This window comes from Lepidothrix coronata, unplaced genomic scaffold (assembly GCF_001604755.1).
Source record: "Lepidothrix coronata isolate B3197 unplaced genomic scaffold, Lepidothrix_coronata-1.0 Scaffold268, whole genome shotgun sequence".
Taxonomy (NCBI): domain Eukaryota; kingdom Metazoa; phylum Chordata; class Aves; order Passeriformes; family Pipridae; genus Lepidothrix; species Lepidothrix coronata.
In genome coordinates, this window is record NW_016690448.1 from 267,926 (window position 1) to 282,426 (window position 14,501).

At 63.0% G+C, this 14,501-nt stretch overlaps 1 protein-coding gene across 2 annotated transcripts; it reads left to right on the forward strand.

The window, feature by feature from the left end:
• Positions 1–356: 356 nt before the first annotated feature.
• ARRB1 (arrestin beta 1) lies at positions 357–12,437 on the forward strand. Of its 2 annotated transcripts, XM_017836005.1 has the most exons (17): positions 358–480; positions 5,260–5,290; positions 5,852–5,912; positions 6,414–6,458; positions 6,813–7,009; positions 7,122–7,181; positions 7,301–7,368; positions 7,763–7,898; positions 7,977–8,061; positions 8,147–8,219; positions 8,562–8,699; positions 8,895–8,978; positions 9,164–9,187; positions 10,039–10,109; positions 10,381–10,432; positions 11,087–11,194; positions 11,300–12,437. In XM_017836005.1, exons 1-17 carry the CDS (start codon positions 461–463, stop codon positions 11,337–11,339), a joined length of 1,293 nt encoding a protein of 430 aa, XP_017691494.1. In that variant the 5' UTR covers positions 358–460; the 3' UTR covers positions 11,340–12,437. The 2 variants fall into 2 exon arrangements, with proteins under 2 accessions (XP_017691495.1, XP_017691494.1); XM_017836006.1 differs by lacking the exon at positions 9,164–9,187 and having other exon boundaries at positions 357–480.
• Positions 12,438–14,501: the final 2,064 nt, after the last annotated feature.

The following is a 14,501-nucleotide window of genomic DNA, read 5'->3' on the forward strand; positions in this document are numbered from 1 at the left end:
TGTCTGTGTGTCCCTGTGTGTGTCTGTGTGTCCCCGCGCAGCCCCCCCGCCGCCCTTCCCCCCCTCCCCGTCCGTGCCCCCCCGCCCGGGGCCGCCGCTCGGGGGCGGGCGGAGGCGGCGGCGGCGGCAGCGCCCGCACCGGAACCGGGACGGGCCGAGCCCTGCCGAGCGCCTCCGAGCGGCCCCGAGCGCCTCCGAGCGGCCCCGAGCCCTTCCGAACCGGCACGAGCGGTTCCGAGCGCCTCCGAACCGGCCCGAGCGCCGGCCTCCCGGCCCGAGCCGAGCGGTTCCGAGCGTTGCCGAGGCGGCCCGAGCGGTTCCGAGCGGGCCCGAGCAGGGCCGCACCGGGCCGCACCGGGCCCCGCGCCCGCCCCGCGCCGCTCCCGCCGCCGCCGCACAGCCAGTAATTTTCCAAGCCCGGCCGGCGCTGCCCGGCTGAGCCCGCAGGATCGGCGGGGCCATGGGAGACAAAGGCACCCGGTGAGTGAGCACCGGGACCGGCACGGAACGGGACCTCCCGGGGGCGGCCCCGGGCGCGGCGGGGTGGGTGGGACGGGCGCTGCCCGCGGGGGCTGCCCCGGCTCCCCCCGCTGCCCGTGTGCGGTGCCCCCGGGGGGCCGCGGGGACCCGGCGATGGCGGGGGGGTGTTCGGGGGTCCGGTCCCCGCCCCGCCGGGGGTCCGGGGGGTGCTCGGGGGCGTCGCTGCTCCCTCCCCGTCAGATGCGGAGCCCGGAGGGATCGGGGGACGGGGATTGGGGGGGGTCTCACCCCGGTGACCCCCGGGGGACCCGGGTGCTGGTGTCACCCCCCTGCCTGTGGCACGTGCCAGCCCTGGAGCGCGGGGACACGACGTGCGACAGCTCCGTCCCACGGGAACGCTGCCGGGGGGATGCCGTGCTTTGGGGACCCCCCGGCTCCAGGGGCAGAGCGTGGCAGGGACCCGCCGGGCTGCCCGTCCCGGGAAGGGGCTGTTGGGATTTCGGGGAGAGCCCGCTGACCCCTCCGGCCCCCGCAGCTCTGACGCCCCCTCCCCGGCTGGGTCTGGCTGTTGGCCCCGCTGTGGCCGAGGGGTTGATGCTCCCGTTCCTCACCCCAGGCCCTTTCTGTCCCCATGGCCATTAATCGGGAAGGACCAGGGATTTCAGGGTGCTTCTGTTCACCCCTCAGCACCGCTGCCCTCTCCTTGCTCACCCCCTGTGTCCCCTGGGCAGCGGGTTTAGGGGGCTGTGGTGCTGCCGCTGCCCTCGCCGTGCCCACGGCAGGAGGGAAGGATGGGGGGGTCCGGCCCTGCCGGGGCAGAACCTTCCAGAAACACTGCAGCGTTTTGGGGTGGCAGGATGGGATTTGTGGGTTCCTGTTGAATCCCCCCAGCATTTTGGGGAGGGGCTGTCCCTGCTGGACAGGCTGCCTGCGTGTTGGTGCCCCAGGCATGGCCAATACCATCTGCTTCCCCCTGGCTCAGCATCCCAAATCCTTGAGAGCTGGCAGGTTGCACCCCTGGAGCGGGCAAGTAGTCCCCCAGATCAGGGGGCTGAAGCACCCCTTGGGTTCCCCCCACCCCTGGGTGCAATCCCTGGGATGAGCTGGCTCAGCCCACAGATGTTTTCGGGTGCCGGGGGAAGGTGCTGAGCGGCATTCCCATCGGCATTCCCATCGGCAGGCATGCCAGCAGGAGGGGCAGGAGCTGATCTTCTCCCTGCCTACGCAGCGCGTACAGAGGGAGCTGGGGAGGGGAAGAATTAGGCTGACAAATCCTCCTTCGTCTCCAGTTTGGATCTCCAACCCCAAATCCACTTGGATTGGTCGGGAGGTCGAGCTGCAGGAGCTGATTTGCCATCTGACACGCCAAAAGCCCATTTCTGCTGATTCCTTCTGTGCACCCCACTTTTCTTGGGAGCCACCGAGCCCTGCAGTGGGAAGAGCTGGAGGAAGCAGCTCCCTGGAGGAAACAGCAGAGCTGGTGGCTGTTGGCACCACTGATCATCCTTCCTGGCTCTTCCCACCCAGCACCCAGCCAGGGCAGCCACTGCCCCACGTGGGATGCCTGGATGCTGGGCTTCCTGGCCGGTGGCTCGAGGGTGGTTTCCCGGTGGCTGGGAAGCTCTGTGGTGGTCCTGGTGCAGCAGAGCCCACCTTGGTTGGCACCAGGCACCCCTCGCACCCTTCCTGGCACCCCATGGTCCCATCCAGCCCTTCTGCAGTATCCCAGTGTGCCAGGGCAGCCCAGTCCCTCTGCCATCCCATTCATTCCCCCAGATAAAGCCATAGGATCTGGAAGCAGGACAGGGATCTCCACTGGGAAGATAAGAAGCCCTGGAAGGTGGCCCAGGACAGGAGACTCCTGCTTCCTGGATGTTGTTTAGAGAGCAAACTCTGGTAATAACAGCAGGATCCAGACACATCCCGGATCCCACAGCCAAGGCGTTTCCTTGCCAAGGAAGTCGGTGGAGCTCCGACCTGGGTGGGGGATGCTGCTGCTGAGCCTGGCAGGGGATAGATGGATGGATGCAGCTGTGAGGGATGGATGCAGCGGGGATGCAGGATGCAGGACTGGGCCTGTGGGATGCTTTAGCTTTGGGATGGGCTGGCACGGTGCTCCGGGCTCATCCCGGCGTGGCTGGCACGGAGCCACCGGCCGCCACCGCGGGGTTGTGCCGGAGCGTGTGATGTGGTTGCTGGCGGCTCCTTATCCCTGGAGGTCCCTTCTAACGTGGCTCTGGCTAATTAGAGCCGCCTGCCAGCCTCCTTAGTGTGAGAGCCAGTGAAAACCCCGGGTCCTCCGCCCTGGGTTCAAAGGCAATTGATGGTGTTGCCATCAGACCCCGCTCCAGTGCCCAGGGGAATCAAATCCTCATAAATCTTCCCAGCCGAGATCCAGTGGACCCCACTCAGTTATTGGCCACCTAATAAAGCCATCGTTAGCCCTGGCCGGGTGCCTAACGAGCTCATTAAGGGATGGGATCCATGGCAGGGAGAGGGCAGGAGAGTGGAATCTGGCTGTGCGGCAGCGCGCCAGGGTCTCGGGGGGCACGGGGCCTGCCAGCCCGTGGCGTGGGGCCCCAAGTCCCTGATGGGCAGCGGCGGCCGCCACTTCCTGCCTCGTGTCTCCAGTGTTTCGACACCAGGAAGGGCTGGAGGGGGAGGGATGGCTTCACGCTTCCTCCTTCCCTCCCTCCGGATCCGGTGGCGGGCGAGGGTCACCCCCCTGGCACCAAGAGGCCACCGTGTCCCCACATGCCCCTTCCCTTCTCTCACGGGTGCTTCTGGAGACACCTGGCCACCGAGATGTGAATCTGGGGAGATCCGAGCTCCTGCACCCATGGGGTGGGGCCAGGCAGGGCTGCTGCACCCACAGCGTGGGGCTCAGGCTCTGTGGGGCTCCTGCACCCGTGATAGGGAGCTGTGTGGGCATCCCGTACCCCCAGTGTGTGGTCTTGAATTCTGTGAAGCTTCTGCACCCATAATGTGGGGCTTCTGCATCCCCAGTGTGGGGCTGTTTGGGGCTCTTGTGCCCACGGTGTGGGGCTGTGCAGGCCTTGGGCTCTGTGCCTCCTTCACCCGCAGTGTGGGGCTGTGTGTGCCTCCTTCACCCGCAGTGTGGGGCTGTGTGTGGCTCCTGCACCCCAGTGTGGGGCTGTGTGTGGCTCCTGCACCCCAGCGTGGGCTGTGCAGGTCTCAGGTTCCTGCCCGGCGTGGGGCAGTGCCAGGCAGGGTGGTGAGGCTCAGCTTCCCGCAGCGCCCGCCATCGATCTGCTCTCACCAGATTCATTAGTGGCTCCATCGGTGTCCTGAGGGCTGGGAAGGAGCATCACCCTGTCCCGGGGGGCTGGAAGGCACACCCGCTGAGCCTCCAGCCTTGGACGCCTTTTCCGGGGCTTCCCGGCACAGCTCGGGTTGGGATCCAGCGTGCTGGATGCTCTCCGGGGTCTCCCCTGCGTCTGGGCTGCTGGGGAAGTGTGGGGTGACACGGGGGTGACAGGCTGGCAGGGGATGTTCCCCATCCTGCTTTTCTGTACCGTGTTTATGGCCCAGGAAAACCCCGCTGTGGGTTGCTCTGGCTCTCAGGAGGATGCATCCATCGCCCCTCCATCCCCGGCTCTGGAGGCTGGGTGCTCTGATCTCCCAAGGCCTTCAAACCCAATTGTGGGGTGCTCATGCCCTTCTCTGGCAAGTTGGGCTCTTTATCCCCCCAATTTTTTAACTGGAGCAGCATTCCCATGAGTTCCATCTTTCCTCTTACCGGTGCAGGGTCCCACCCTCACCGCGGTGCCCGTAAACCCTCATGACAAACATCCCACTGTGGAAGTGCTGTCCCATCTCGGCTGGGAAAAGTCAACCCCCACCACTCTGCAAGGAAAAGCCGCCTGGGAAGGGCCGGTGGGATGTTCCTGACATTCCCAGTGGCTTGGCTCAGCCAGCAGGGTGTCTCAATGTTTTATGTGCCTGGCAGAGTGTTCCTGAGGCTCGTCTGGGGGTGAGGGAATAAGGGGCCTGGGGGACCCAAACCCACACGCTCACTTATCTGGGCTGGATCCTGCTTCCTGAGCAGAGCTTGGCCAGGCCACGCTGGGCTCCACAGCTCTCGAGGGGTGGGATGTGGGGACGTGGGGATACAGGGATGTGGGAACGCAGGGACACACATACACAGGGATATGGGGATGCTGGGATGTGGAGAGGCAGGGATGCAGGGAAGCAGGGACACAGGATTTCGGGAATATGGGGATGAGGGGCGTGCCCACACATCTCCTGGTGCATCCCAGCCCATTGCCAGGGTGATGGTCAGGTGGTCACCCCGGAGTGGCACCCTCTGGGCCAGCTGTGGGCAGTGGGATGGCCGAGGGCCCGTCACCCCGGAGCAGCCCCGGGCATTTTGGCAGAGCCGAGCAGCTGCCCTGGGAAATTGTTTTTTCCAGCCTGAACCACCACTGCTAATCTTCCCGGATGGTTTTAATGGAATTTAAAGGCGAGGAGGGATTATCCGAGGAGAACCCATTATGGGTGGCTTCGTGCCAGGGCAGGCTCTGAAATCCAGCAGCGCCGGGCGAGGGAGCCCTGCCTGCCCCTGCCCGCTCCCTGCCTGCAGCAGGCAGGCTGGGAATGCTCTGGCATTCCTGCCGGTGGCATGTTGGACCCACGTCCTTCTCCCGTGTCTCTGTGGGATCTTGCAGAGGGAATTTGGGGGGTGTCTGGGGGCTGTTCCCATAGGATGGAGGATGAAGGTGCCCCCTCCAGCAGTAACCCCCCTTTGCTGTTTTGCAGGGTGTTTAAGAAAGCCAGTCCCAACGGGAAGGTAAGGGGCACACGGCAGGGCAGCCATGGGGGGCACAGGCATGGCTGGGAGTGGGGACAGGTCCCTGCACCCCAAAGCTGCCCTGCTGTGGCAGCGGGAAGGGAGACTGAGGCACAGTGGGGCTGGGGGGGCTTGTCCCAGGTCGGGGTTGAGCAGATGGGTTTTGGGGTGCTGGGGTGCAGGCAACCCTGCTTGTGGGGTTTTGGGTCTGGCAGCAGGGGCTGATGGCACCAGCCTGGCAGCTGCCTGCCCTGTGCCTCAGCTTCCCCATCAGGAGAAAGGTGGGAGGGTGGCACCTGGGGGCTCATCTCTGTCCCAGCGGGGGGACAAGCCCTTAGGGTACCACCCAAGCGTCCCCATATACAAAGTTTCTCCAGCTCTGGGGACAGCTGGAGGGGTTCCAGGCTTTGCCTGGGATGGAGGGGAGTTGGCTTTTGGGTGCCAAAGGGACGGGGTGACACATGGGGATCGTGGGGAACACGGACCTCAGTGGGTGGCTGACTACATGGGGGGATCCTGGGGGCTGCTCTGGACACCCCTGACCCCCTGTCCCCCCCACAGCTCACTGTCTACCTGGGGAAGAGGGATTTCGTGGATCACATCGACGTGGTGGACCCCGTGGGTATGTGGGGGCAGGAGGGGGGGCTCAGCTGGGGGGAGACACACATGCTGGGGTGGGCTGGGCCTGTCTGGGAGGAAGGATTTTGGGGAGCAGAAAACAGCTGGTTTGGGATAATATTCATGTCCCCCTGTGGCTTTGCATGGGCCCTGGGTGTGGTGGGTGCTGACTGTCCCCCTGTTGCCAGCACGTCCCTCCCCAGCCCCAGCTGGCAGCTTGGAGGTGATGCCTCTCTGTGTAAAGGAGGGGCAAGTCCCCCCTTAACCCTGCTGGTGTCCCCTCAAACCTTGCCTATACATCCCCCCCTAACTCTACCAGCGTGTCCCCTGACCCTGACAGTGTGTGTGTCCCCTCCCCCTGACCCTGACAGTGTGTGTGTCCCCTCCCAGCAGCATCCCCTGACCCTGCCATCATGTCCCCTAACCCTGCCATGCTATTCCCTGGCCCTGCCAGTGTGTCCTCGTGTCCCGGTGATGTGTCTCTGACCCGGCTGTTCCCTTGCAGACGGAGTGGTGCTCGTGGATCCCGAATACCTGAAGGAGAGAAAAGGTAACAGCTCCCCTCAGGATCGCTGGGGCCACAGAGGTCGTGCTGCCACAGGGGGTGGCTGGTGTCCTCACGTAGTCCAGCCCAGGCATTGGCATCTCTGGGCTCTTGGGTGACGTCTCCCAGCCCCGTGTCCCCACGGAGGGTGCCCTGTCCTGTGGAGGACGGGAGTGCTGTGGTGGGCACCCCAAGGCACAGGTGGCTGCTGCATCCCCGTGTCCCCACCACGGCACGTCCTCAGGCCACCACTGCTTCCCGGTGCCGGTGGGACCGGCATGAGCCCCCACGGATCTCCCCGTGGTGCCCCCCCGGCACATGGATCTCCCCAGGCACCCCCTGCCCTTGTCGCCCTGCCAGTGTTCGTGACGCTGACCTGCGCGTTCCGCTATGGCCGCGAGGACCTGGACGTGCTGGGGCTGACCTTCCGCAAGGACCTGTTCGTGGCCAACTCCCAGGCCTTCCCGCCCGTGCCCGAGGAGAAGAAGCCCCTGACGCGGCTGCAGGAGCGGCTCATCAAGAAGCTGGGCGAGCACGCCTACCCCTTCACCTTCGAGGTGGGGGCAGGGGCAGCACCCTGGGGCTGGAGGGGACCGTGACCCCTGCCCTGGGGCATTTCCTGCCTTCCAGCAGCCCCCCAAAAGCTCCTCACCCCTCTTTCCCCTCCAGATCCCCCCCAACCTGCCTTGCTCTGTCACGCTGCAGCCGGGCCCGGAGGACACGGGGAAGGTAAGGTCCCCCGTGTTCCCGTGCCATGGGGCTGTGGTGGGTGGCTGCTGCTGGGGTCACCTCTTGGGGAGGTGCAAAGGAGTTTCCCTGCCTCCTTCTCCCCCCTTCCTGGTTTCCAGGCCTGTGGGGTGGACTACGAGGTCAAAGCGTTCTGTGCTGAGAACCTGGAGGAGAAGATCCACAAGAGGTGAGTGGAGAGGATCTGTCCAGCCCGGATGGGAGCGGCATCCCTGGGGTGCTGGCAGCAGGAAAGGGGCACTCTGCTTTGTTACCCACCTTGGGAGGGATGGGGCTGGGATGGAGGTGTCCTCCAGGATGCACCCGCTCTCCAGGGTAGCGCTGGGTCAGAGATGATCCTGGGGCTGGGATGGAGACACTGTGCAAGGAGCCCAGTGGTTGCTGTGGGCAGCCTGGCCCGGCCATGGGGCTGCCCCCTTGCAGCCCTGGTGGGCATCCATCTGAGGCCTCCCACAGCATCCTTTTGACACAGCAGACCAGAAGAAAAGAGGGATTTCACCCAAAATGGGCCAAGAAAGGGTGGTCTGCGAGCGCCTGGGTTCTCCTCTGGCTGTGTCCTGCAGGAACTCGGTGCGCCTGGTGATCCGGAAGGTCCAGTATGCGCCGGAGCGGCCCGGCCCCCAGCCCATGGCAGAGACCACCCGGCAGTTCCTCATGTCAGACAAACCGCTGCACCTCGAGGCCTCCCTGGATAAGGAGGTGGGCGAGGACTGCGGAGGGGGCGCTGGTGGGGTGACCCTGGGGCCCTCACCTTCCCCCTGCTCTGCTGCCCTGCAGATCTACTACCACGGAGAGCCCATCAGCGTCAACGTCCACGTCACCAACAACACCAACAAGACCGTGAAGAAGATCAAGATCTCAGGTGAGGAGCAGGGCCACCCCCCCCTCCAGTGGTGTCCCTGTCCCCATCCCTGTCCCGACCCCCGTCTCTCTGTGTCTCGCCCCAGTGCGCCAGTACGCCGACATCTGCCTCTTCAACACTGCCCAGTACAAGTGCCCGGTGGCTGTGGAGGATGCTGAGTGAGTGACGGCTCCTTGGGGACATGAGGGGCCCCGGAGACCTCGGGGGGCCCTTGGGGGAGCCTTGGAGATCTCCTGTCCCAGTGCAGCCCCAGTGGGACATTGCACTCAGCAAGCAGGAACTGATGGGAGGAACAGGGAGATGGAGACCTTCCTTCTGGTGGCATCCTGGGGACATCACCCTCTGCATCCCCCAGGAAGGAGACGTTCACCGGGCTGGGGCAGGGATGGAAATGTGTGGAGAAGTTAACCAAGCTGGGATGGAGGTGTCCAGGGTGACCCGTGGGGCTGTGGGGGCTGAGGGCAGCTGGGGCTGTGGCTGATGGTGGCTGTCATCTCCAGCGATATGGTGGCCCCGAGCTCGACCTTCTGCAAAGTCTACACCCTGACCCCCTTCCTCGCCAACAACCGGGAGAAGCGGGGGCTGGCGCTGGATGGGAAGCTCAAGCACGAGGACACCAACCTGGCCTCCAGCACGCTGTGAGCCCCTCCACCCCCCAGGGCTCCTGTCCCCCTGGCAGCACGGGGGCAGGACCCGGCCCTGGTGGGCATCCAGCCCCTGTTCCAGGGGTGATGCTTGGGGTGGAGGTGACCCCGAGGGGGGACCTTCAGGATGACAGGGGGCCAGTCCCCATCGCTGTTCCCTCGCTGATGCCCACCTTCCCCTTCCTCCAGGTTAAGAGATGGAGCCAACAAGGAGATCCTGGGCATCATCGTCTCCTACAAGGTGAAGGTGAAGCTGGTGGTGTCACGAGGAGGGTGAGTGCCACACCTGCTCCCTTCCCTTGCTCTCCTTGGGGCTGGTCTGTGCTGCAGGTGGGGCCCATCACCCCTTAGGGCTCCCTTGGGACTCAGCAGCACACGGGGGGACACAAAAGGTGGGGGAGGCTGCGTGTCCTCGGGGGGATGGTGACTAATGTGTTGTCTCCTTTGACCCACGCCAGCCTGCTGGGAGACCTCGCCTCCAGGTAACGCCCCGCTCCCCTCAACACCCCACAGTCCCTGCTGCAGCCCCCCAGTGGCACCCCCAGCCCCTCAGGGTGCTGCCACCCTGGCCCCATGCTTGTCCTTGGGGTGCCACTGTGCTGGGGACACTGTCTCACCCAAAGCCAAAGCCTGGCAGAGATGGGTCGGGGTGGTGGGGCTGGGGATGCTGGCAGTGTTTGGACCCTGCATCCCCCTCCCCAGACCAGAGAGAGAGGCAGTGGGTGCTGCTGGGGACTGTCACCAGAGCATGGAGGTGGCTCCTTGGGGCTGAGCACCTCTGGATGTGGGGAGGAGAGTCTCTGGAGCTTTCCAGGTCTCCATCCTCATGTTGCTCCCCGACCATGGGGTCCTGCGGAGACCACGGGGCCTGCTCGCCCTCCCAGGGGGACACTTTTCTGTCTGAGCCCCGTCCTACCCTGTCCCTGGAGCAGCTCGGGCTGTCCCACCCTGCCACCCCCATGCCTGCTGAGCACTGGGAAACTCGGTGCACCTCCTGCCATTCCCATGGCACTGCCAGCCACAGCCTAAACCCAAGGGATTTGGATCCTTTAAGCTGCTAAAAGGCAGATTTCTGCCATGCTGCTCTCCCTCCTCATGCCCCCCTACATCCCAGGGGGGCTGTGCTGATCCCCCCTGGGGTCAGGCTCAGCCAAGAGGCACGAGAGCTGCCGAGCGGCTCTGCGGGGGATAACGTGGGGTTTTAGCAGCTTTGTGGGCTCTGCAGCAGCTGAAATGGTGGGTGCTGTTCTGCCCTTGCCCCCACCCCCAGATCTGCCCCACCCTGCCTGCAGAGTGCAGGCAGGCCCGTGCTTTACCCCGGCATCTCTTGCAGCGACGTGGCGGTGGAGCTGCCCTTCACGCTGATGCATCCCAAACCCCGGGAGGAGCCGGCACACCGGGACAGTGAGTGCCCTGGGGGACGGGGGCAGCATCCCTGGGGGGCAGGCGGGGGCACAGGGGGCCACTGAGGGTGCGTGGAGGGTGATTTTTGGCTCCTGTTGAGCCTGTGGTGACCTGTTCACTGGGTCCCAGGGTTACAACCATGGGGGTGCCCCCATCACCCTGGTGCAGCCAAACCCTGGGGGGGTTGCACCCACCCAGTGGGACAGTGGTGATGACCCTGGGGGGTGCGTGGGATGGTGGTGACCACCCTGTGACTGTGGCATCTGTTCAGTTCCAGAGAACGAAGCGCCCATAGATACAAATCTGATAGAGCTCGATACAAAGTAAGAGACTAAAATACCCCCCTCCCCGAGATCCTGTGTTCCGTGTGGGAATACGGGACGTTGGCAGCGGTTGCATGGCACCCCCTAACCCGCTAATGCCCGCCCTGCCATGGCATCAGCATGTGTGACTAACCCCCCTGCACGTCACCTGTAATGCATGACACACGCCATCCCCCTCTCTCTTCTCTCCTCCCTCGCCCTTCCCTGCATGGCTTTCCAAAAAACAGGAGAAACCGCAGTAAGAGCCCGCCGGGGGTCGTGTGTTGGGATGGGAGGGGATTGTCCCCATGGTGTCCCCTGGGGCTGGTGGTGTGTTTGGGAGGTTCTGGGATGCTTCACCCGCCCAGCTCCTCCCTGCAGGGCTGTGGTCCCTCTGGAGTGGGGCAAACGCTGCCGATGGCCCTGGTGATGCTGCACCTGCTGCTCTGGGGCCCTGCATCCTTTCCTGGGGGGCTTGGGGGCGTTTTTTGTGTGCATTGCCCAACAATTAACAGAGCTTTGAGAACTACGGCTGTTTGCTGAAGGACGGGGGTGCTCAGGAGCCCCCTGGGCTGCTGGCACACCGTGGGGGTGCAGGCTGAGCTGTGCAGTGCGGGAGGGGGCTCCCTCGCACCCACCTTCCCCTGTCACGCCCCGTCCCTGTGTCCCCGCCAGTGACGACGACATCGTGTTCGAGGACTTCGCCCGCCAGCGACTCAAAGGCATGAAGGACGACAAGGAGGACGAGGAGGAGCGGACAAACTCCCCGCAGCTCAACGACAGATAAGCGAGCTCCCCCCCGCTCGCCGCCCCGCCGCAGGGACACCCCTACATTAGGCTGCTTCTCTTTTCTATAATTAATTAATTAATTTTGTTTTCTACCTGTACCGGGAGCCTACGGATCGCCCGATGGCCACAGGACCTATAACCGTCCAGCTGTGCCGTGTTGTCACTCTTCATCCAGCTGCCAGAGCTGCTGTTTCCCGTGCAGGGCACGGCTGGGGGGTGCTGGAGGCAGGGGGGCTCGCTCTGACCCCGTCCCCGTCCAGCCCACTTCCCATCCCAGAGCCCTTTCCTATGAGCTGCCTCTTTTATGTGTTTTATATAAGCCCAGTCTCAACACCAGTTTGCTATGGGGAGGGGGGTTGCAGCAGAACAGGGGGGGTGTCTTTTTTGGGCAGCCTTCTCATGGGAAAGGGCACCTGTGCACCTCGGTGTCCCCTCCTCTCCCCCACGGCCAGTCCCCCCTGTCCGGCCCTGCTGCATGTGATCCCTCCCTGGGATGCACGAGCCTGGCTTTGACTATGGCCCCTGCCCCAGCTGCTCCAAACCAAGCGGGTGGGCAGCACCCCCTGCTCTTCCCCCGAGCCCCCGAAGCGGCCGAGCCCAGGGGTCCTCCCAGCTGTGTCCCTTTCCACAGCGGAGCTGCCAGGGCTGGGTCTCAAATGCCTCTTCACAGCCACGGCAGGGTCGTGGCGAAACAGCCTTGTCCCCAGCAGGGTGACACCAGGGATGCTTTGCTCCTCCAGAGCTGCAAAGCCCCCCTGGTTGATGTTTTCCTCTCCCTGCATGGGGTCCAGCACCCATTTGGGGTAGGGGAGAAGGGGAGCAGGGTGTTTGCCACCCTAATCAGTATTCCAACAGATTCTTGTGCCTCGAGGGTTGGTGGTGTCTGGACCTCCCCCCAAAGGGTCTCAGGTCTCCCACCACCCTCTGAGAGGCCATTCCCAGTATTTATTGTGCTGTTGCAATCAGCGTTGTCATCTGAGAGCATTCTGGGGGATAGCTCCATCCCCCCTCCCAGTCTGTGGGGTGCTGAGCTGAGCCCCCACCCCCCACCCGTTATTTTTGGGTAAAGCTGAGGGGCAGCGTGGTACTTCTTTTTGTAAAGTGGTTCCTTTGTACTGATCATTGATACTGGCTGCTTTGGTTTCTTCACCCTGTCTGTGATGTTTCTGTGTTCTGTCAAATAAATTATTCTAGTTTATTAAACTCAGAAAAAAAAAAAAAAGAAAAAATGATAAAATAGTCCCGGCCTGAACACTTCTGTTGGCTCAGGACAGGGGAGCTGGCACAGGCAGAAAGTCCCACAGTCATGGAATGGTTTGGGTTGAGAACGACCTTAAAGCTCCCCTCACCACGCTGATGCTGTGGGGACAGAGAGACCGTCCTTAAGTTGGTCCATCTCGGGGTGTCCACGTTTTTGCTGGAGGCAGGAGCTGTCCCAGCCTTCCCCACCAAGGACAAACCTGGCTCCAGCAAAGCCAAGGTCTCCAGTCACACAGCTGGACTCTGACCCCACAGGGGCTGCTGGGGGCTCCACGTGGTGCATTCCTGGGAGCAAGGTCCCCACTGCCCACTGTGATTTGCAGGGTCACGTTTACAGGGAGGTCCCTCTGTGCGTAATCCCTTCCCACAGCAGCTCTGAGTACGTCATAGTTGGGACATCTCCAGTCTCCTGTTGAATCTGGTTCAAGCTGGACAAGAAGGCTTAAGTTATTTTGGGAGAAAAAAGGGAAGTTTAGATGGGAACAAACCGAGCTGTTGCTTAAGCCCCATTTCTTTTGAAAGCCAAGCAAATTCGGTTCCCTGTCCTCGCTGAGCTACCTGCATCACCATGGTGTGGGAGGGATCAGCTGCTCCGCCACATCTGGCAAAAGAGGCCGTGAGGAAGCACCTCGGGTGCTGTGAAGGCTCCATTGGTCTTCTCTCCTCCTCAGAGCCCACCTCCTCCACGGCCAGACCTTCACCCTGTGGGTGTTTTCCCCAGGAAGGAAGAGCCACAGCAGCTGAGCTCTGCACCTTCTGTTTGCCAAACCAACTGCTCCAGGGGTGCTTGAGGAAAACCCACCGAGCTCCAGGATCCCACTCTGGAAACTTCATGTCTGTGTACCCACAGGCTGCCTGGGGTTGCTGGGTTCTGGGGCTGCTGCAGGTCCCCATTGCGGGGCAGAAATGCCACCTCCTGAACTCAGGAGCCCAGAGGTCTTGCTGCAGGGGAAGGGCAGGCTCAGCTCTGCCACAGCAGGAAGGAACTGACTCAAGAGCAGATGGAGAGCCAGGAAGCCCTGGTCAGAACCCATTCCCCCCAGTCTGACTCTGGCTCAGCTGGACTGGTTTTGCTGTGGACCCTCAGGGGTGGAAAGGAGGCTCAGTCATACGTGCAGGAGTGCTCAGCTTCTCCAGGGCTCAAACAGGCTTTTCCCTTTGCTGCTGCTGGTGACACAGACCCATGGCTTCAGTAGGTGACAAGGCATCAACCCCCTGGCCTCGGGCAGGACACTCTGCCCCCATTTCACATGCTGCCAGGGGAAGTTCTGGGAGTGGAGTGGAAGCACTGACATGGCTCGTGCTGGGAGGAGGATGGAGCAGGCTCCAGCCTCAGGCACACAGCTGTTGCCATGGCACAGGTCAGTACAGCACATTCCCAGTGTAAGGTTTCCCCAGGTGCTCCTGAAGTACAGCCCTCACTGCACCTCACCTGCTTTCAGCCCCCCTTGTCCCAGCTGACACCACCCAGAGCAGCAGGGAGCCTTTTGCAGGCAGATTTTTTTCTCCCCAGGTAACACCTTGGTAACAGCGTGGGTGTTGCAGGAGTCATTGCCTGCTTCCTCAGCCCCGGAAATCACATCAGCTCCATCAAACCTAAACTTGCAGTTGGTGGGAAGAGAGCCAAAGGACACCAATGCCTGTCTTAGGCCAGGTGCTCTCAGGGTGCAGAGGGGGAGGGTAGAGCTTGGAGCAGGCTGGGGCTAGAAAGGTTGTTCCTGTTGCTCTGGCAGGCTGCAAGCAGGCTCTGTGGTCACACTGCAACTTCCTGAGTGGAGGCTGCTGCTTGTGATACATGCACGTGACAAATGCCAACACCCCTTGGGGAGTGCAGCCTCCCCTCGGTGCTCTGGGCCTGGAAAACAGCGGGGAAATATCCCACAGAACAGCCTGCTTCCTCAAACTCCTGGTTTTTTAATCAAATCCCAGAATGGTTTGGGTTGGAAGGGATCTTAAAGCTCATCTCGTTCCACCCCCTGCCATGGGCAGGGACACCTTCCACTAGCCCAGGCTTCTCCAAGCCCCATCCAGCCTGGCCTTG